General features: G+C 39.3%; 1 protein-coding gene and 1 pseudogene across 1 annotated transcript; one reads left to right on the top strand and one right to left on the bottom strand.

The window, feature by feature from the left end:
• Positions 1–898: 898 nt before the first annotated feature.
• LOC147579193 (olfactory receptor 8S1-like) lies at positions 899–1931 on the bottom strand (annotated as a pseudogene).
• Positions 1932–18757: 16826 nt separating this feature from the next.
• LOC112867391 (olfactory receptor 8S1-like) lies at positions 18758–19693 on the top strand. The gene has a single exon (XM_025930400.1). The coding sequence runs from the start codon at positions 18758–18760 to the stop codon at positions 19691–19693; it is 936 nt and encodes a 311-aa protein (XP_025786185.1).
• Positions 19694–20719: the final 1026 nt, after the last annotated feature.

Raw genomic sequence — 20719 nt, 5'->3', positions numbered from 1 at the left:
AAAAATAGACCTACCCTATGACCCAGCAATAGCACTGTTAGGAATTTATCCAAGGGACACAGGAGTACTGATGCATAGGGGCACTTGTACCCCAATGTTCATAGCAGCACTCTCAACAATAGCCAAATTATGGAAAGAGCCTAAATGTCCATCAACTGATGAATGGATAAAGAAATTGTGGTTTATATACACAATGGAGTACTACGTGGCAATGAGAAAAAATGAAATATGGCCTTTTGTAGCAACGTGGATGGAACTGGAGAGTGTGATGCTAAGTGAAATAAGCCATACAGAGAAAGACAGATACCATATGGTTTCACTCTTCTGTGGATCCTGAGAAACTTAACAGGAACCCATGGGGGAGGGGAAGGAAAAAAAAAAAAAAGAGGTTAGAGTGGGAGAGAGCCAAAGCATAAGAGACTGTTGAGAACTGAGAACAAACTAAGGGTTGATGGGGGGTGGGAGGGAGGAGAGGGTGGGTGATGGGTATTGAGGAGGGCACCTTTTGGGATGAGCACTGGGTGTTGTATGGAAACCAATTTGACAATAAATTTCATATATAAAAAAAAATAATAAAAAATAAAAATAAAAATAAAAAAAAAGAATTCAGGTCACAGACATTTTTATCAGTAGTAAATCTACTGAGAATGTTCCACAGATGAAGAAAGAACAAGTATGTACCAATTTTCTTGATTGAAATAATTATCTGATCCATTGTGCTGTCCATGAACAAATTAAATATGAGCTAAAGTAAGCAAATAGCGCTTGGCCTTTTCTTAAGCCTCCTAAAGCAAAGAGGCTTGTTCAAGATATTTTGTTATGGCTGACATTAGGAAAGAAAAATTTTCTTAATGCTTGTTATCCAGCCATCTAGATGCAATTCTGCCCTATTTCCCAGTCATCTTCGGACTCTTCTCTGTTCTCTGAGCTGTTACAAACCTTTTTGAAACATTCTTTTCAGACCTGCTTTTACTTCCTTGTTCTTCAGGCTGTAAAGAAAGGAATTCACTAGGGGAGTGACCACACTGTACTGCATAGAGAAAACCACCTCCAGTGGGCAACCAGAGGTTAGCATAAGACAGTAAGGAAAACCTAAACCATAAGAGAAGATCGTTGAGGTAAGGTGGGAGGAGCAGGTGCAGAAGGCCTTGCTTCTGCCTGAGGTCGAGCTGATGCTCTGGATGGTGTCAATAATGCAGGAGTAAGAGAAGAGGATCAGGAAGATGGTCAAAAGGGTATGAATGATGGTAGAACATACCAGGACTGCAAAGTTGGCAGAGATGTGAGAGCAGGACAGAGGGAATAAAGAAGGCAGCTCGCAGCTCAAGTAAGGCATAACATGAGCATCCCAAATCTCAGTCTCCATGAGACCCATACCAGACCCCCACACAATTTTTACTTATCAGCTGACCAGAGAACAGTGGGTGGCAGATGGCAGGCAGCATAGTGGTCATAGGTCATCACAAAGAACAGAAAGGCTTTGATCCCTGAATGCAAAACACACACACACACACACACACACACACACACACACACACACACACCCTGAGTCAGCTCTATTGAGATTGGTTTCCTCTGAAACAGGAGATTCTCCAGCATTTTGGGCATGGTGACAAAGGAGATACAAAGATCTAGGGAAGAGAGGTGACTGAGAAAGAAGTACTTTCTTTCTTGGGGGCAGGGAGGGGAGGATCACCAGGAGCATCACCAGGGTCCCCATGTAAGTCAGAAGGTAAATCACCAAGAAATTCACAAACAGGAGCACCTGGATATGGGGTTCAGCAGACAGTCCCAAGAGGATGGGCTCAGTGGTGGGGTGTGGTTTCCTACAGCCGTGATAGAAGATACTCCCATGGAATAAACACAGAAGCATGACATATTCACCTACCCTTTGTGCCATCTCTTCTTCAGAGTTTGTATCTCATCCTCTGTATATGTCTCTCTTTCTCCTCAGCCTGCTTGTCTTTTTCAGAGATTTCCTATCTACTCACCCTCCCCTCCCTAGAACCTTTCCATCATCCAGTGCCTCATGAACAACTTCTGAACCCTGAATCAGCACATCTATGTTCTTTCCCTTTGTGACTCTTCTGACCCAATGGCTCTGGAGAAATTCATATAATTTTTCTTACTAGCCCATAACTAATTGTTTTCATCTCCTTTAATTGCCATTTGTTTTGAAGACTGGATCATGTGAGAAATTGGTTCTTTCTCAAAAGAGCCAAGATGGTGGAACAGCATGGAAGTTTTTTGTGTGTCTTGCATCCATGACATACAGCCAGACCAACACTAAACCATCCTACACACCTAGAAAACTGACTGGAGGATTAACACAACAATCTTCACAACCTGAACCACAGAATTCAGCAGGTACGTGGCACGGAGAGGTGAAGTTGGGGTGAGAGAAGTCGGTGGTGGGCAGGGAGCCGCTTTTGCAGGCAGAGAGAGGATGGAGATGGGGGGTGGGGGGGATGGGGGGAGGATACTGGAAAAGCACCCCTCCCCAAAAGCAGCTGGAGAGAAAGTGGAAAATTGGAAACAGCCACAGGGACTAAACTAAAAAGGGAGAAAGGAGAAAGGAGAGGGTTTAAATTTCATTAAGACTGTAAACAAGGGAAGCACAAAGTCTGCAACTCTGCAGCTCAATACCTGGAGGTGCTCTGGTGGGAAGGGCAAATCCCCAGGAACAGAGTGAGGTCCAGGAGGTTCTCAGGCCACACGGAGAAAAGAGGTTCCATTGCTGGAAGGACATTTGGTAGATACTGTTGAAGCCACCTGGTCCCAGCAGATCCCAGAAAATGGCCACATTTGCTGGTGCTGGAACAAGGTCATTAAGGCTGAGGTCTGGTGCCAGATGTGTGTTGTGATTTTCCATAATCCCTGAAAAGCTGCTGCTACACTCTCTTGCGAACTTTTTCTGGGGCAGGCTGGCACCTGGCTGCAGTCTCAGGGCTCCGGCAGCAGCAGGTTCCAGCAAGCGTTCCTGGGTGCAGCCAACATTTGGCCATTGTTCAGCCATTGCTGGGTGAGACCCTCCCACAGAGGGGCAGACCAGGTCAAAGCTGCAGTCCTTCAGAAATAAGGGGCCGGGGAAAATAGCCGCATCTGAGACAAAACTCAGGAGAGAGGTACTGCCTGGGGCTTCACAGACAGTGAAGAAGCGGGGAGTGGATGAAAGCTGAAGACAGACGACGGGTGCACAATTGCTGATAGGGAGAACAGAGTTCCGATACTAGAGACTGGATAGCTGGGTGACACCATTTTCACCGCTCCCACACATGCACACATGCACCTACGAGCACCACAACAATCCACCCCAATAAGCTAGCAGCGCCATCTAGTGGAGAACGGAGCCATTACACTGAGCCCCGCCCAACTGGGTCAACCTCACTCTTCAAGAACACAAGTCTCACCACCTACTTAGTTTATGGACTATAAAGCGCTACATAGTCTGACTTCTAGGGGAAAACGAAGTAATTTCAGTCCTATTTCCATCTGTTAGCAGGTGCATCCATTCAATTTTCTTTCCTTTTTTCCTTTTTCTCTTTTTCATTTCTTTTCTTTTTCTTTAATGCAGAAAGAGAAAAACTTCATTTTTACTTTCAATTTTTATTAAAAATATTTTTCTTTAATTTTTCTACTATGTTCTTTACTTTTGTGTAAATTCTTTCAAATTCTATCTTACTTCCATCATTTTATTTTAGTCTACTTCAGTGTATTCACTTTTTCAAATTTTCAAATGATTTCTTTTTTTCTTTTTTCTCTTTTTCATTTCTTTTCTTTTTCTTAAATACAGGAAGAGAAAAATTCATTTTTATTTTTAATTTTTATTAAAAATATCTTTAATTTTTTCTACTATATTCTTTACTTTTGTGTAAATTCTTTCAAATTGTATTTTCCTCCCATCGTCTCATTTTAGTCTACTTCAATGTATTCATTTTTTCAAATTCTCAAACAATTTCCTTTTTTTCCCCTGCACTGTTTTTCCCTCTAATCTGTCAGACCACTTTCAACACCCAGACCAAAACACACCTAGGATCTAGCATCATTTATTAGATGTGTGTGTGTGTGTGTGTGTGTGTGTTTAATTTTTTAATTTTAATTTTTTTAATTTTAATTTTTCTACCTCATTAATTCCTTTTCTCCCTTCAAAATGACAAAATGAAGGAATTCACCCCAACAGAAAGAGCACAACGAAATGACAGCCAGGGATTTAACCAACACAGATACAAACAAGATATCTGAACCAGAATTTAGAATCACGATAATAAGAATACTAGCTGGAGTCAAAAATAGATTAGAATCCCTTTCTGCAGAGATAAAAGAAGTAAAAAATAGTCAAAATGAAATTTAAAATGCTATAACTGATGAAAAATCTATACGCTGAAAACTATAGAAAGCTTATGAAAGAAATTGAAGAAGACACAAAAAAATGGAAAAAGATTCCATGCTCCTGGATAGGAAGAACAAATATGGTTAAAATGTCGATTCTACCCAAAGCAATTCTACATATTCAATGCAATCACTATCAAAATAACACTAGCATTCTTCACAGAGCTAGAACAAACAATCCTAAAATTTGTACAGAACCAGAAAAGACCCCAAATAGCCAAAACGATCTTGAAAAAGAAAACCAGGGGCGCCTGGGTGGCGCAGTCGGTTAAGCGTCTGACTTCAGCCAGGTCACGATCTCGCGGTCCGGGAGTTCGAGCCCCGCGTCGGGCTCTGGGCTGATGGCTCAGAGCCTGGAGCCTGTTTCCGATTCTGTGTCTCCCTCTCTCTCTCTGCCCCTCCCCCGTTCATGCTCTGTCTCTCTCTGTCCCAAAAATAAATAATCGTTGAAAAAAAAAAAATTAAAAGAAAAAGAAAACCAAAGCAGGAGGCATCACAATCCCAGACTTCAAGCTATACTACAAAGCTGTAACCATCAAGACAGTATGGTACTGGCACAAGAACAGACACTCAGATCAATGGAACAGAATAGAGAACCCAGAAATGGACCCACAAGTGTATGGCCAACTAATCTTTGACAAAGCAGGAAAGAATATCCAATGGAATAAACACAGTCTCTTCAGAAGTGTGCTGGGAAAACTGGACAGCAACATGCAGAAAAATGAACCTGAACCACTTTCTTACACCATACACAAAAATTATCTCAAAATGGATGAAAGACCTAAATGTAAGACAGAAAGCCATCAAAATCCTTGAGGAGAAAGCAGGCAACAACCTCTTTGATCTTGGCCTCAGCAACTTCTTACTCAACACGTCTCTAGAGGCAAGGGAAACAAAAGCAAAAATGAACTACTGGGACCTCATCAAAATAAAAAGTTTCTGCACAGCAAAGGAAACAATCAGCAAAACTCAAAGGCAACTGACAGAATGGGAGAAGATATTTGCAAATGACATATCAGATAAAGGGTTACTATCCAAAATCTATAAAGAACTTATCAAACTCAACACCCAAAAAACAAATAATCCAGTGAAGAAATGGGCAAAAGACATGAATAGACACTTCTCCAAAAAAGACATCTAGATGGCCAACCGACACATGAAAAAATGCTCCACATCACTCATCATCAGGGAAATACAAATCAAAACCACAATGAGATACCACCTGACACCTGTCAGAATGGCTAATATTAACAACTCAGGCAACAAGAGATGTTGGCAAGGATGTGGAGAAAGAGGATCTCTTTTGCATTGTTGATAGGAATGCAAGCTGGTGCAGCCACTCTGGAAAACAGTATGGAGGTTCCTCAAAAAACTAAAAATAGAACTACCCTACAACCCAGAAATTGCACTACTAGGTATTTATCCAAGGGGTATGTTGTTTTGAAGGGGCACATGCATCCCAATGTTTATAGCAGCACTATCAATGATAGCCAAAGTATGGAAAGCGCCCAAATGTCCATCAATGGATGAATGGATAAAGAAGATGTGGTATATATATATATGGATGTATATATATATATATATATATACACACACACACACACACACACACACACACACACACACACACACACAATGGAATATTACTCGGCAATCAAAAAGAATGAAATCTTGCCATTTGCAACTATGTGGATGGAACTGGATGGTATTATGCTAAGTGAAATTAGTCAGTCAGAGAAAGACAAAAATCATATGACTTCACTCATGTGAGGACTTTAAGAGACAAAAGAGATGAACATAAGGGAAGGGAAACAAAAATAATATAAAAACAGGGAAGGGGACAAAACAGAAGAGACTCATAAATATGGAGAACAAACTGAGGGTTAGTGGAGGGGTTGTGGGAGGGGGGATGGGCTAAATGGGTCAGGGGCACTAAGGAATCTACTCCTAAAATCATTGTTGCACTATATGCTAACTAATTTGGATGTAAATTTTAAAAAATAAAATGGAATAAATAAATAAATAAACAAACAAACAAACACATACTTAAATTTTAAATGAGAAAAAACCCAAAAAACTCCTATATTTATTTTATTCTGCATATCACATGTCCCTGATATATTTAATTATTTGATTCAAGAAACCAGTTGAAATGTGCAATGTAGGTAGCCGGGGGGTGGCGTTGTGCACAAGTGTGCAAGTGATTATGTATGTTGAGGAACAGGGATAAAAAAGGAGATTAAAATTCCTAAAACTATGCCAGAGGATGGTTGGATAAAATGGGTGAAGGGGAGAGGGAGATACAGGATTCAAGTCATGAAATAAACAAGTCACAGGAATAAAAGGCACAGCATAAGGAATATAGTAGATGATATTGCAATAGAAATGTATCAGGACAAGGGGTGGCTACACTTGTGGTGAACATAGCATAATGCATAAACTTGTTGAATCATTATGTTGTACACCTGAAATTAATGTAACACTGTGCATCAACTATACTCAAATTAAAAAAATTTTTAACACAGTAAATTCCAAATGCAGAGAAAAGTCTTTGCTACTGAAGAACGCAATAAACTGTTTATTTCAACAAAACTTTACAAACAAACTTACATATAAGGAAAAAAAAGACCTCATCTGCTTATCCACCACTGCAGAATATGAATTAATTGGAGCCACCACCCTAGGTTGAGGATTACACCAGACAAAACTAAGAGATCATTTGAATTTAGGTTCTGAGAAGAACTTGAAGTATGGAAACCTGTCTAAATACTTAAAAGGGAAAGAGGGGAAACCCTGGAAGAGCAGAAGCCAAGACATTCATGGGCCCCACAAGAGTAGAATCTGTTGTGGTGAATTCTGTTGGCAATACTGTCATCAGACCATGACATCATGTAAACTTTGGGGGAGATGGGGTAGATTAAGAGTTCAATGGATAGGTCATGATTACTGTAAGCAGTTGCCAAGTAAGGCTTCCTGCCAAGCAGGAAGGCTTATGGAGGAGTAGAGTCTGAGTGTTCAGTGATGGTCAGGTTTCAAGCTGGGTTTGAAAAAAACTAGCAAGGGAATTTAGTTCTGGATGTTGGGAAATATGCTTGGAAAACCAGGACATAGAAGTGTATTCACCTAGCAGAACAAATGGAGACATAGGCAAATTGATGAATGAGTTCACAGGTAGGACAGATGAATGAATGAGTAAATGAAAGAATATATGACTAGTTAAGTGGACAAACTGATAAATTATCTAACTGATATGAATATGTGTGTAGATGAATAGATTTAAGCAACCCTCCACATGAGGACAGAAATGTGCTACTGGCTCACAACTGCTAGGGAAGAGAGAGGAATATTTAGGTGCCAGTGAGTGTGGCAGAGGAGAAGACTCCTGCCAGCCCTTCACAACCACTACAAAATGAACGCCTGTGGATCCCCTGACAATAGGTCAGAAGGAGAAGCATCTGCTTCTGCACCATGGTTGACCATAGGAACTGAAACCAAAGAAAGGAAAACTGTGGAAAAGCAAGAACCATGATATCATTTATTTCCATAACCCAAGCAGGCATAGAAGGAAATAATCAAGATGGATGTAATGGAAGAAGTAGAAATTAAGGTGAAGGTTGAAAAGTAAGTAGCATTTGGGTCAGAATTTGAAGGTTAAAAATTTTAGCCAAGTATCAGCTGAAGTCAAGGCAGGGAGAAGAAGAGTAATGAGGGCATCTGGAGAAGTCAGGTCAGACAAATGTGTTCCCTGAATTCCGCAGCCTGGAGGCATGCTAGAACCATCCAGGGAACTTTTAAACTACCCAGCACCATGGACCCAAACAAGACCAAGTGAAACACGGTATCTGCACGTGTAGGTGTTACTACAAAGATTGGTTAATCCTTAAATGTTGAGCACAGAAGTTTTACTTTTTTCAGGAGGAACTTGGAAACAGCACTGTACAATAATAGAATAAGCTCTGGACACAGAGTCAGGTAGAGTTGATATAAATTCTAGCTGTTCAAATTGGAGACCCAAACAAGATTTATCAATCTAAGCCTCGGGGTTTTTTTAATGTTAAACATAAAGCTTCACCTATTTTTTTCCTACTGTCATTGACAATGTTACATTCATTTTAAGTGTACAAGATAGTGATCCAACATGTTTATACGTTATGCAATGTTCACCATAAGTGTAGTTATTACCATCTGTCCCGACACATCACTATTGCAGTATCATTGACTATATTCCTTATGCTGTGCCTTTTATTCCCATGATTCATTCATTCCATAACTGGAATGCTGTATCTCCCATGCCCCTTCACCCATATTGCCCATTCCCCCTACCCTCTGACAAGCATCAGTGTGTTCTCTGTGTTTACAGGTCTGATACTGTCTAGTTTGGGCTAGATATTTGCCCCAGTTTTTCCATATTTAACTTTCAGTATAAACCTGAATGGTATTCCATTTTTGTTCCAGAACACTCAGCTTCAGTAAACCCTGGCACATCCAAAGAATGTTCAAGAAGCTGTGAGTTAGAGATTCAATATTTGAAAACCTCTTTCCCATGCTAATACTGCACGATGTGAGCTTCCATGATCTGCAAGCCCTGCCCCCGGCACAGGGATGTCTCTGACTAGAGACAAGGAAGAGAGAGGCATCATTTAAACCTTGCAATTAAAGACAATCACTGATTTCAAATTCTGCTCTCTTAACTTGCAAGAGGACATACTGCTGCTTCAATATACATTGAAGTCAAATGCCTATTTCTAAACCCAGTAAAAAGAGAAGGGAAGTTTGGGAACTTACACTGACAAAACAGATGAAAAATAAAGTGGAGCCCAAATGAGATCCTCTTACTAAGGTGTGCAAACTTACCAATTAACTCTGGTAGCTGTGTTTGAGCACTTGTCAAACAGATCACTTGTTGGTATCTTATATGTTTGTCAGATCTCATCTTAAAGAGAACTGGAACAAGAGATGGCATTTTCTGGATCATTTTAAGAATAATCCAAAATAATCATCAGTCTCCACCCTATGATTTATATCTAAATCTATACTACTGTGAATTCATTCCACTTAAATTAATATGTGCCCAAATTCAATCAATTCTGATGGCAATGTGCATTTAATGATATTATAAATTATTACCTTCTTTAGATCCAATAATCTTATATAATTTCCATGGAAATAGGTGACTGAAGACATTCCAAGGAGAAATGTCACACAATTTACCTATTCTACATGCAATCAGACAGAGAATGTTAGTTAATTGCATCAATGAATGGATGGGTAGATTGATAAAAGATAGGGCTAGTGCTAGAAGACAGAAACATTCTGGACAACTAGTATGAAGAAATTAAGTCAGTCAGCAGATAAAGACTCTGGGTATCCCAGGAACAAACACATGAGTGGAGAGAAGGGCCACATGCTTGCAATCTGTGTGCATGAAAAACAAACTCCATATAACTCAATATTGTCCCCAGAAACCTCCCTGATGTGTGGTCTTCCCCTTCTTTCTTCCATCAATAATTCTGTTGACCAGAGACGATGGTATGAATAATATTAGCAGAAAAATAAACTATTTTTAGCTCATGCATTTAGGGTCTAGAAGAGGAGGAGGACCCTCCTAGGTCACTAAATCTCACTATCTTCTCCAACTAGGAACCTCTTAGCTCTTGGTCTTAGCTTCCCAGATCAATGCACATTTTATAGTCAGTGTATACTCAACACTTCTAAGAGAGCATAAAGATTTATTTAGTGGATTCTAAGAACAACTAGAAATAAAAGCCTCAAAGTAGATTAAAAAAATCATTATGCACTAAGCGTCCAGAACTCAGACCCTCGCACAAGGAAAAGATGATTTGAGAACTTAAGGCAAAAGGAGTTCCCTAGAAGATCCAGGCATTTAAAAAAAAAAAAAAAAAAAAAAAGCCTAGCTAAGAAAAAGGAATCCAGACCTAGAAGTCTCTAGGTGGGAACAAGGGGAAACTTTAGAGAAACAATGGAGGTCTAACTTTTTCTGGAATAAAGTACTCTTTTGGTTTTGGTCTTACCATGGTATAAGAAGTTGTCTTTGGTCTGGGGATCTCTATGCACAAGAAAACCATTTTTTCTATAGCTTAACTAGAGAAAGCACAGACATAAGTTTGACCTATTGGCAAGTCACAATGGGTGAAGGCAGATAGAGAAGCTTAAGCACACTTAATCAACTGAAATCTGTCACTCACAAAATACAGTGGGAGACATCCAGATCCTGAAAGGAACACAAGAGAGACTTCTCTCATGTCATCCCAGACTCAATCACAGAGGCTCCTCTTCATTTAGCTGCCTTTGTGATTCTATGTACTGGACAAAGAATATCAGCTCAGGTTCAGATATAATCTAGCAGAAGAAAAGCCAGGAGGGGCACCTGGGTGGCTCGGTTGAGCATCCAACTTCAGCTCAGGTCATGATCTTACAGTTTGTGGGTTCGAGCCCCACATCAGGCTCTGTGCTGGCAGCTCAGAGCCTGGAGCCTGCTTTGGATTCTGTGTCTCCTCCTCTTTCTCTGCCCCTCCCATGCTCATGCTCTGTTTCTCTCTGTCTCTCAATAATAAATAAACATGTTTTTAAAAAAGAAGAAAAGCCAGTAATTCAGCTTATGGAGCTCAGAAGAGAGTGGTATTCTCTGAGGTCATATCCTCAAACCAAACTTGAAACTCATTAACTGGAAGAATTGAGGTTTATGAGAGTCTGAGGGCATTCTCACAAATACAGCCTTTGCAATTTTAGGGTTAACTGTCTATCTGTAAACCGTAGGGCCTGAAGGACTTTAAAGTAAGCAGGATGGATAGTATTTCCCTCTTGTCCATGTAGGTGGGATTCTCCATTTGGAAATTACCTAGGGAGATGTATAGTGACATAAAGTTCACCAATTTATTTCCCACATTGACATGGATTGTGTCTTTAAGGATGTTTGGTCTGAACATTCTGTTGATAAAATGAGTTTAAAAAATCAGAGACGGTTATTTTTCACTCTATCCAACTTGCATCTGACTCATTTGTGAACACTCAAAACAACGGCGTTGCAAAAAGCAGTGCAGAGACCAGTGCAATCGGCAATGGCAGGTTCTAGCCTCAGGTTAATGGACCTGAAGAAAGGCAGCTTCATCTTTGGAAATAAATTGCTTAATCAAAATGAGCATCAACTCAGGCAGTGTGAAAATTTTGTTTTAAAGATTATTCCAAAAACAGAGACAGCATCGTTTACCTCTATTTTGACAGGGAGAATTGTTATATTTTATCTGATGACACATGTTTATTGAGACACACAAAAGACTGGAGTCAGTGATTTTGGTCGCTTAATAGAACACTTATTCAAAAGTCAAAAATACTTATTCACTTCCAGTACTACATTGAATAGAAAGCGGTGAAAGTGAAATATGTCCTTGTATTTTTCTTGATTTTAGAGGAAAAGTTTCAGTCTTGCAGTAAGTCTGATGTTAGCTGTGGGCTTTTCATATAGGAACTTTACTATGTTGAGATTGTTTCCATCTATTCCTAGGTTGTTGACTTTTTAGAGTTGTTTGTTTTTTTAATCATGAAAGAGGGTTGAATCTTGTTAAATGCTTTTATTGCATCACTTGAAACAATCATGCCTCCCACTCCCATCATTCTAGGATGTGTTGAATTACATTGATTGATTTTTGTATTTGAACAAACCTTGCCTTCCTAAGATAAATCTCTCTTGGTCATGTTGTATAGTTCTTTTGATAAGCTGCTGGATTTGACATATTTTCTAGTATTTTGTTAAGTATTTTTTCACATATTTGTAAGGGATATTGCTCTGTTAAGTTTCCTTTCTTGTGATGTCTTTGTCTAGCTTTGATAGCAGGGTGATGCTGGCCTCATAGAATGAGTAGGAAGTGTTCCATCCTCTTATCTTTTTGAAGAGATTGAGAATGGTTGGTGTTAATTCTTTAAACATTTGGTAGAATTTACTGGCGAATCCATCTGGTCCTGGGATTTTTTTTTTTTTTTTTAGTTGAGACTTTTGAAAACTCATATTATCTCTTTGTCATAAGTATGTTCAGGTTTTCTATTTCTTTTTGAGTAAGTTTTGGTAGTTTGTGTGCTAGCCAGAAAACTCTTCATTTCATATAATCTATCTAATTTGTTGGCATTCAGTTGTTCATAGTATTCTCTTACAGTTCTTTGAATTTCTGTAACATAATAGAAACATCCCCACTTTCATATTTGATTTTGTTGAATCTTTTTTTCTTGCTCATTGTAGCTCAGGTTTTATCAATTTTGTTCATCTTTTCAAAAATCCAAATTTTGTTCTCTTATTCACTCTGTTTTTCTATTCTCTTCTCTCTCTCTTTTTTTTTTTTTTTACATTTATTTATTTGTGAGAGAGACAGAGCACAAGTTGGGGAGGGGCAGAGAGAGAGAGAGAGACACAGAATCCGAAGCAGGCTCCAGGCTCCGAGCTGTCAGCACAGAGCCCGATGCGGGGCTCAAACCCACGAGAACTGTGAGATCATGACCTGAGCCAAAGTCCAACACTTAACCAACTGAGCCACCCAGGCGCCCCTGTTTTTCTATTTTCTATTTCATTTAGCTCCACTCTAATATTTATTTCCTTTCTTCTTGGGTTTGGTTTGCTCTTCTGTATTTTGTTCCTTAAGGTGAAAAGTTATTTTCTTCATTTGAGATGTGTCTTTTCCTTCCATGTAGGTATTTACAGCTACACATTTCCCTCCAGGACTGTTTTCACTGCATGCCATAAAGTTGGTATGTCGTGTCCCCTTTTCATTCTTCTCAAAGTATTCTTTAACCCTGCTTGTGTTTCTTCTTTGACCCATAGATTAAGAGTGTGTAGTTTAATTTCCATGTATTTGCTAATTTTTCTGTTCCCCTCTGTGCTGGTTTATAGCTTCATGCCTCTGTGGTAAGAGAAGATACTTTGCATGATTCAATCTCTTTAAATCTATTGAGACTCGTTTTGTGGCCTAACGTGGTTTAGCCACAAATGGCCAATAAGTGCTCAATATGAATAATCATCAGGGAAATGCAAATCAAAACCACAAGGTGAGATCACCTCACACCTGTCAGAGTGGCTACTATAAGAAAACATGACATGTGTTGGTGACAATGTAGAGAAATTTGAGCCCCTGCACTCTGTTGATGGGAAAGCAAAATGGTACAACCACTATAGCTAACAGTATGGAGAGTCCTGAAAAAATTAAAAATAGAGCTATGATACTGTCCAGCAATCACACATTTGGGTACTTTTTTTTTTTTTTTTAATTTTTTTTTCAACGTTTATTCATTTTTGGGACAGAGAGAGAGCATGAACGGGGGAGGGGCAGAGAGAGAGGGAGACACAGAATCGGAAACAGGCTCCAGGCTCTGAGCCATCAGCCCAGAGCCCGACGCGGGGCTCGAACTCACGGACCGCGAGATCGTGACCTGGCTGAAGTCGGACGCTTAACCGACTGCGCCACCCAGGCGCCCCCACATTTGGGTACTTATCCAAGAGTGTTGATATCAGTATCTCAAAGAATATTAGCTCTCCCATGCTCATTGCAGCACTCTTTCCAATAGCCAACATGTGGAGGTAACTTAAATGTTTATCAGAGGACAAACAGATAAAGAAATGCAATATTGACACACAATGGAATGCTTTCAGCATTTAAAAAGAAGGAAATTATTTAAAAAAAGAAAAAGGAAATGCTTCAATATGCAACAACGTGGGTGACTCTGGAAGGCATTATGCCAAGTGAAATAAGCCAGTCACAGAAAGAAAAATACCACATGAGTCCATTTACATGAGTTATCTAAAATAGCAAAATTCATAGGGTCTAAGAGTGGAATAGTGATTTCTAGGGAATGGGGAGAGGTGGAAATAAGTAGTTACTAAGCAATAGGCATAAAGTTTCAGTTCAGCAAGATGAATACGCTCTAGAGATCTGCTGAACAGCATTGTACCCACTATAAATAATGTGTTGCACGCTTGAAATTTGTTAAGAGGGCAGATCTCATGTTAAGTGTTCTTACCATGATAAAATAAAATGTTAAAAACTATAAAAGCATGCTCAACCTTTAGTAATCAGGGAAGTGAGAATTATAGTTAAAAACCTTATATGTATTCACATATTGGCAAAAATTTTAAAGATTAAAACTATAAAGTGTTATTGAGACTATGAAATTATGAAAATCCTATGCCAATGATGGTGGGGATGTTGTAATTTTTGTTGGCCTGAGTGTGCCATACCATAAGTGGGCTGAATCATAAAGCTTTATCAATCTAGGATGGGAAAAATTGATTAGACATCTAAAAATACATTTTCTGTTAATTAACTCCTTTGATCATCACAATTTGTATACTTCCCCATTCATATGGATGGAGGAAAATAATTCCCTGTGATTTCCTAAATGAACCATCCAGCTCCTTACGGGTCCACTGGAAACTGCTACCCAGCCTTCCGACTTTCAAAACCCACGGGACATCCACCAAAGGATCAAGACGTTTGCTTTGACCCAAATAGTCTGAATACAGAGAGAGAGAATGCCCTATGATTCTTACAAGTTTCAACTCTTCTGGTTAATTAAAGTTTGGTATTTGGCTGTGACTTCAGGGAATTTAGAAATTCATCTGTCTCCTGAGTCCCCAAACTCAGCTGGCCAATTTACTGATTGCCTTTCTAATGGATTATGTCCGGAAATTGCTTCTTCACTGATACTTTAGCCCAGTATTTAGAATCACAAAGGCAGCTAAAGGAACAGATGCCCATGTGATTTCATCTGGATCACATGAGACAGGTTTCTCAGATACCTCTTGTAGGAATCTGAGTATTTTTCTACCGTGGTTAGTAAGAAAGACCGAAACATGTTATTTAAAACACGTTTATCAGAGACAGTCTATTTTCCTGCCATCACTGAGACTTCTAACTAAGAAAAAAATTATCTACTAGCTCAATAATTGGAGTCTAGAAGTACTGATTCTTGCAAAAAGAGCACCTGATTGCAGATGACTCCTTACCCTATGGAAAAACCAGAGCAAACAGATATCTTCTGTGCCAGGAAGTGTCATGAGCTGGGTAATGTCCTCCACGGTATCTGTAATGGTCTTCACCCCATCCCCACCCCCACTAGAGACTTCCAGGTTATATTTGTCTCTTCTCATCTGACCTTCTACTCCTGTCTCTTTGAGGCCACCCTTCTCATCCGTGCCCAAACATCACTATTTCCCTGTGCTGGAGCCTAGCTCAGAACTCTAACCACCAGTTAGTTACATCAAACAGGGCTTTAAAGATTTGTCCTCCACCAAGGGTTTTGTCATCAGTCATTCTTACTATCTTCTCCATAATGCTTGTCTGTGCTTCCAGAGTATTGTTGAAAATGGGTTTTGTTGATTTCTTGCATTCTTTCTACAAATTTTTCACTAATCTAGAAATTTCAGGTTTAAGGGAGACTGAAACAAGCCAGGTGAGAGGTTCCTATTCTGAAGACATATAGAGGAAACACAACAGAGTAGACAGGGAGTTCCTGGATGGCCAGAATTTATAGAATATGTTATATATTATAAATGTTATACATTATAAAAGTCTAATCGCATATGCTAGAAAAGAGAGTTAATTTTTTTCCTCCCTATCAGTTCTAGTCTCCAGTAATGTAGATGGTAAAAGGAAAAGGAAAAAAGGATTTCAGGGGGAAATACTAAGGTCAGTGAAGTGTAACTTCTATGCACACTGCTTCTCCCCATTCCAGATGCCTCCCAACCAGGGGCACACAAGTTCTCTCTTCCAGCAGTAACTGTTTTTCCTCCTATCCTCATTACTACACCTTCCCGGACATTTTTTCCAATTCTCAACATTTTCCATGTGATTATACTGGGCAGATGAAGGGTTAGATGTAGAGTAATCCTCAGCTACCTATATCTTTGGAACTAATAGGATAAAATTATTAGACCTAAATATTTTAATAATTTATAAATAAAATAATGTGCTATGTCTCCCACAGCTGATTGAATTTTAAATGTAGACACAGATTATTTTAAGAAATATTGGGAAAATACTGGGAAATGTGAATTCCCAATAGTGAAATTCCAGCCATATAAACCACCTGGGTTTTTTTCATAAAATGAATGTTTTTCTTAAAATGATTTAATCCAAGTAACCTCCTGCCGCACCTCTCTTTAAGATAGATTGTGAAAAACTGTAGACAAGATACCAATAAGTGGCCATCTGAGAAGTACTCAAGCTATCCCTGGCAAGTTGGCAAAACAGGTATCGTATTCAGAGGAAAGCCCTGGGCTCCAGCTGGAGCTACCACTCTTCTCCCTGTAAGCAAAGAAACCAGTCTTCTTCCCCTTTGCTGAAATTCAAAACTAGTCATTCAGACTTCAATGTGAATTGAATCCACTGTGTTTGCTCTTCAAAGGTAAGTGAGCAGAATTTGTAATCTGTGTTTATCTTCACTATACAGTTAAAATAAGCTTTGGCCTCACTCTGTCACCAAAGGATCTTGGGGACAGGGGTGAGAAAATCTGGAATCTCACAACATAGGGTTCTACCTACCTTGCTGACAGGTCGTGTGGCCCTGATCTATGCTGAATGTAAATGTGGTAGAATGAAGCAACTATCAGCTCAAAGGGAGGCAGCAAATTGAAAGTACTTAAATTTTTTTCAATTAAATTGAATATATTTAATTAACTAATGTAGAAGTCAGAGAGGATGTTTATTCAAGAGAATTTTGCAAGCACAGAGATGAGAAAGACACATTAAAATTGACTTTTCCATTTGATTTTTCTTTTTCACTGCCGAGTCAGAATCAACTTGGTGCGCCACCCTAAACCACACATTACCCACTGGACACAACTGATAGGTAACCTGTATCTGATCTTTCAGAAGGGCTTGGAATATAGAGAGATGCCTAAATACTATCTAGCATGAGTGAGGAAAGCCAGGAAGACCATATTAACTGACCATATTGTTGTGGGTTCATTTCTGGGTTTTCTATTCTGTCCTATTGATCTATGTGTCTATTTTTGTGCCAGTACCCTACTGGTTTGATTACTACAGCTTTGTAATGTAACTTGAAGTCCAGAATTGTAATGCCTCCAGCTTTGCTTTTCTCTTTCAAGATTGCTTTGGCTAGTCAGAGTCTTTTGTGGTTTCAAACAAATTTTAGGATTGTTTGTCCTAGTTGTGAGAAATTCTGTTGGTATTTTGATAGGGATTGCACTATATCTGTGGATTGTTTTCAACAGTTAGATATTTTAACAATATTTGTTCTTCCAATCCATGAGCATGGAATGTCTATCCATTTCTTTGTGTCATCTTCAATTTCTTTCATCAGTGTTTTATAGTTTTCAGAGTATAATTCTTTTACCTCTTTAGCTAGATTTATTAAGGTATCATTATTTTAGGTGCAATTGAAATTGGAATTGTTTTCTTAATTTCTCTTTCTGCTGTGTCATTATTGGTGTATAGAAATGCAACAAGTTGCTGTTCGTTGATTTTGCATCCTGCAAGTTTACTAAATTTGTTTATCAGTTCTAGCTGTTTTTTTGGTGGAGTCTTTAGGGTTTTCTATATAGAATATCATGTCATCTGCAAATAGTGAAAGTTTTACTTCTTCCTCACCAATTGGCAATTTGATTACTACAGTGATTTGTTGTCTGATTGATATGGCTAGGACTTCTCTTTTTAGTGGTTTCTTTTGATGAACAACTCAGTTCTGTTTTTCCTTTATTATTTCTTGGCTATATTTTGTAACTTTATAAAATGTTTGGTAGTTTCCTCCCTTATCTCAACTCCCTAACACACACACACACACACACACACACACACACACACACACACACACACAGCTTTCAAAATTATCTCTAAGATCAAATGTTCCAAATATATGCAAAATAATAAAGAGAAAAAAGATAACACAAATGTACATAATTAATTAGTAACAAACTATTACAAAGTCTGGAATGTAAGATGAAAGACTGACTGAGGAAAACAGGATTACAGCATCTTCTGCAGAAAATGAGTTCTTGAGCAGAACATTATAGAACAAGATCAATGGCCCAGTTTAAAGAGATAAAAATTATTCAAGGGTCAGATCTGAAAAATTATGCGAATTTCTCTAGAGCTATTTGTAAGAAAAGAGCAACAAATGGAAAAAGCACAGAATATTCAGGGCTGATACACCAGGAAATCAGAAAAGGGAAGGCCATGCATGCTTCAAGGGACTGCATGAGAGATATTAAACAAGTATGGCAATAATGAGCAGATGAAGAAAAAAAAAGTGTATGTACATAGAATAAGTAGAAGCTTTGGGTTGCCAGAGGAGATGGTTGATATATTATTTCTCTTTGTGTTTTCTTCCAAAGTATTATCATCTTTAAATGGCCTTGGTAAATCACAGCACCATCATTGAGTTTCTCCTTCTTGGAGTCCCTGAAGATCATCATACCCAGGCTCTAGTCTTTGTGCTTTTCCTGGTAGTTTACCTCCTGACTCTGTCAGGGAACCTGTTGATAATCCTGGTTATCAGGACCAATTCTCATCTTCACACACCCATGTACTTCTTCTTGAATCACCTCTCCTTCCTGGATCTCTGTTACTCTTCGGTCACTGTGCCCAAGATGCTAGAGAACCTCCTGTCTGAGAAGAAAGCCATCTCAGTGGAAGACTGTTTGACCCAGGCCTTCTTTGTGCTTGCCTTTGGGGGAACAGAGCTCTGCCTCCTTGCAGTCATGGCCTATGACCGCTATGCTGCCATTTGCTACCCTCTACTCTATGGTCAGATGATGAGCAATGAGCTGTGTGTGGGACTGGCGTGGGGATCTTGGGGTCTGGCCTTTTTGGATGCTTTCATCAATACCCTCCTAGCCTGGAATTTGGACTTCTGTGAGACGCAAGTCATCTCCAACTTCATTTGTGAGATTCCTTCTCTGTTCCCTCTATCCTGTTCCAATAGCTCTGATAACTTTGCAGTTCTGCTCGGCTCTGCCCTCCTGCATGCCTGTGGGACCTTCATTCTGGTCTTCTTCTCTTACGCCCGTATTGTCTCCACCATCCTGAGCATCACCTCCACCTCAGGCAGAAGCAAGGCCTTCTCCACCTGCTCCTCCCACCTCACCGCAGTGAGCTTATTTTACAGCTCAGGTTTTCTTCGCTATCTCATGCCAACCTCAGGTTCCCCATGGGAGTTGGTTTTTTCCATGCAGTACAGTGTGGTCACTCCCCTAGCGAATCCCCTTGTTTATAGCCTAAAGAACAAGGAAGTAAAAGCATCTCTGAAAAACATGTTGCAGAAAAGTTTACAACATCTCAGGTAGCAGATGACAAGCAGCGGATGATTGGGAAGCAGGACAGAATTATAGCAAGATACCTGAATAATAAGCATTAAGGAAAATTTTTGTTTGCTCATAAAGTCAGATATGACAAAATATCTTTTAAAGCTGCCTCTGTTTGGAATTGCACCAAAAAAATAGCAGCAAGGTATTTTCTTGCTTTGGTTAATATTTTTCTTTCTTAGAGGCAGAAAACATGTGTCAGGTAATTATTTCAATTAAAGTAATTTGGTTACAGCCATAGATATATATTATTCCTTTTGTTTGCAAGACATTAACAAAATGCGTAGCACTAGGGAAATTGTTTGTGTTGAAGTCTTACATGGATTCCTGTGGGTATGAACCTGGGGGTAAAGTTTTGCCACAAAGTCTTTAAAGGAAGAAAGATACAGGCTTGAGATTGTGGAAGTGTGAGTGGTAGGTGGGTTTAGGATAAGCTCTGACTGAAGAGGGTCTTAAAGGCAAGACATGCAGCTGAAGGTGTCTGAGAAAGGAAGTCAGTTTGCGGGGCTAAACTCCAGGCCGGCAGACACCTTCCACAAGTCCTATGAAGCATTATAGCAAATGCCAGAGAATTTCATTCATTGTAGGGTCCTATAGCAGCCCTGCAAGTTTCCCCTTCTAGGTTTTACAGGTGGCTCAGAAGTCTTAAGTATGGTAGATCTCGTTCTGGAGAAAATGATGAGGTTTAGAAAAGAAGTGCATAGACAGAAACCTGCGTAGGAATTTCCTGAGGGGGTGGGGGAAAAGGATGGTCATGGAGAAGACTAATCGGAAAAACTGCATAAAACCAAAGCATCCTAGACATCTACACAAAACCATTTGCCAAAGCATCCTAGAAATCTTAGAAATCCAAATATTAAGCCACACAGACACTGTAATTTACTCTAAAATACCTTAAATGAAAGTGGATTTAATTCTAAGTTGTTGGAATGACAGGATGGCCAAAAGGGAAAGGATGGAGGGGGTCTTAGAGAAGCAAAAAAGAATGAAGAAGTCATTCCAACCTTA

The sequence above is a fragment of the Puma concolor genome, chromosome B4 (genome assembly GCF_028749965.1).
Source record: "Puma concolor isolate L17-30 chromosome B4, mPumCon1.1.hap2, whole genome shotgun sequence".
Taxonomy (NCBI): Eukaryota; Metazoa; Chordata; class Mammalia; order Carnivora; family Felidae; genus Puma; species Puma concolor.
The sequence above is the reverse complement of the archived record's forward strand: the minus strand, read 5'-3'. Positions and strand labels throughout refer to the sequence as shown.

Bases quoted from the DNA above. Each gene is read 5' to 3' on its own strand.
- LOC112867391 (XM_025930400.1), top strand. From the start codon at position 18,758: ATGGCCTTGGTAAATCACAGCACCATCATTGAGTTTCTCCTTCTTGGA.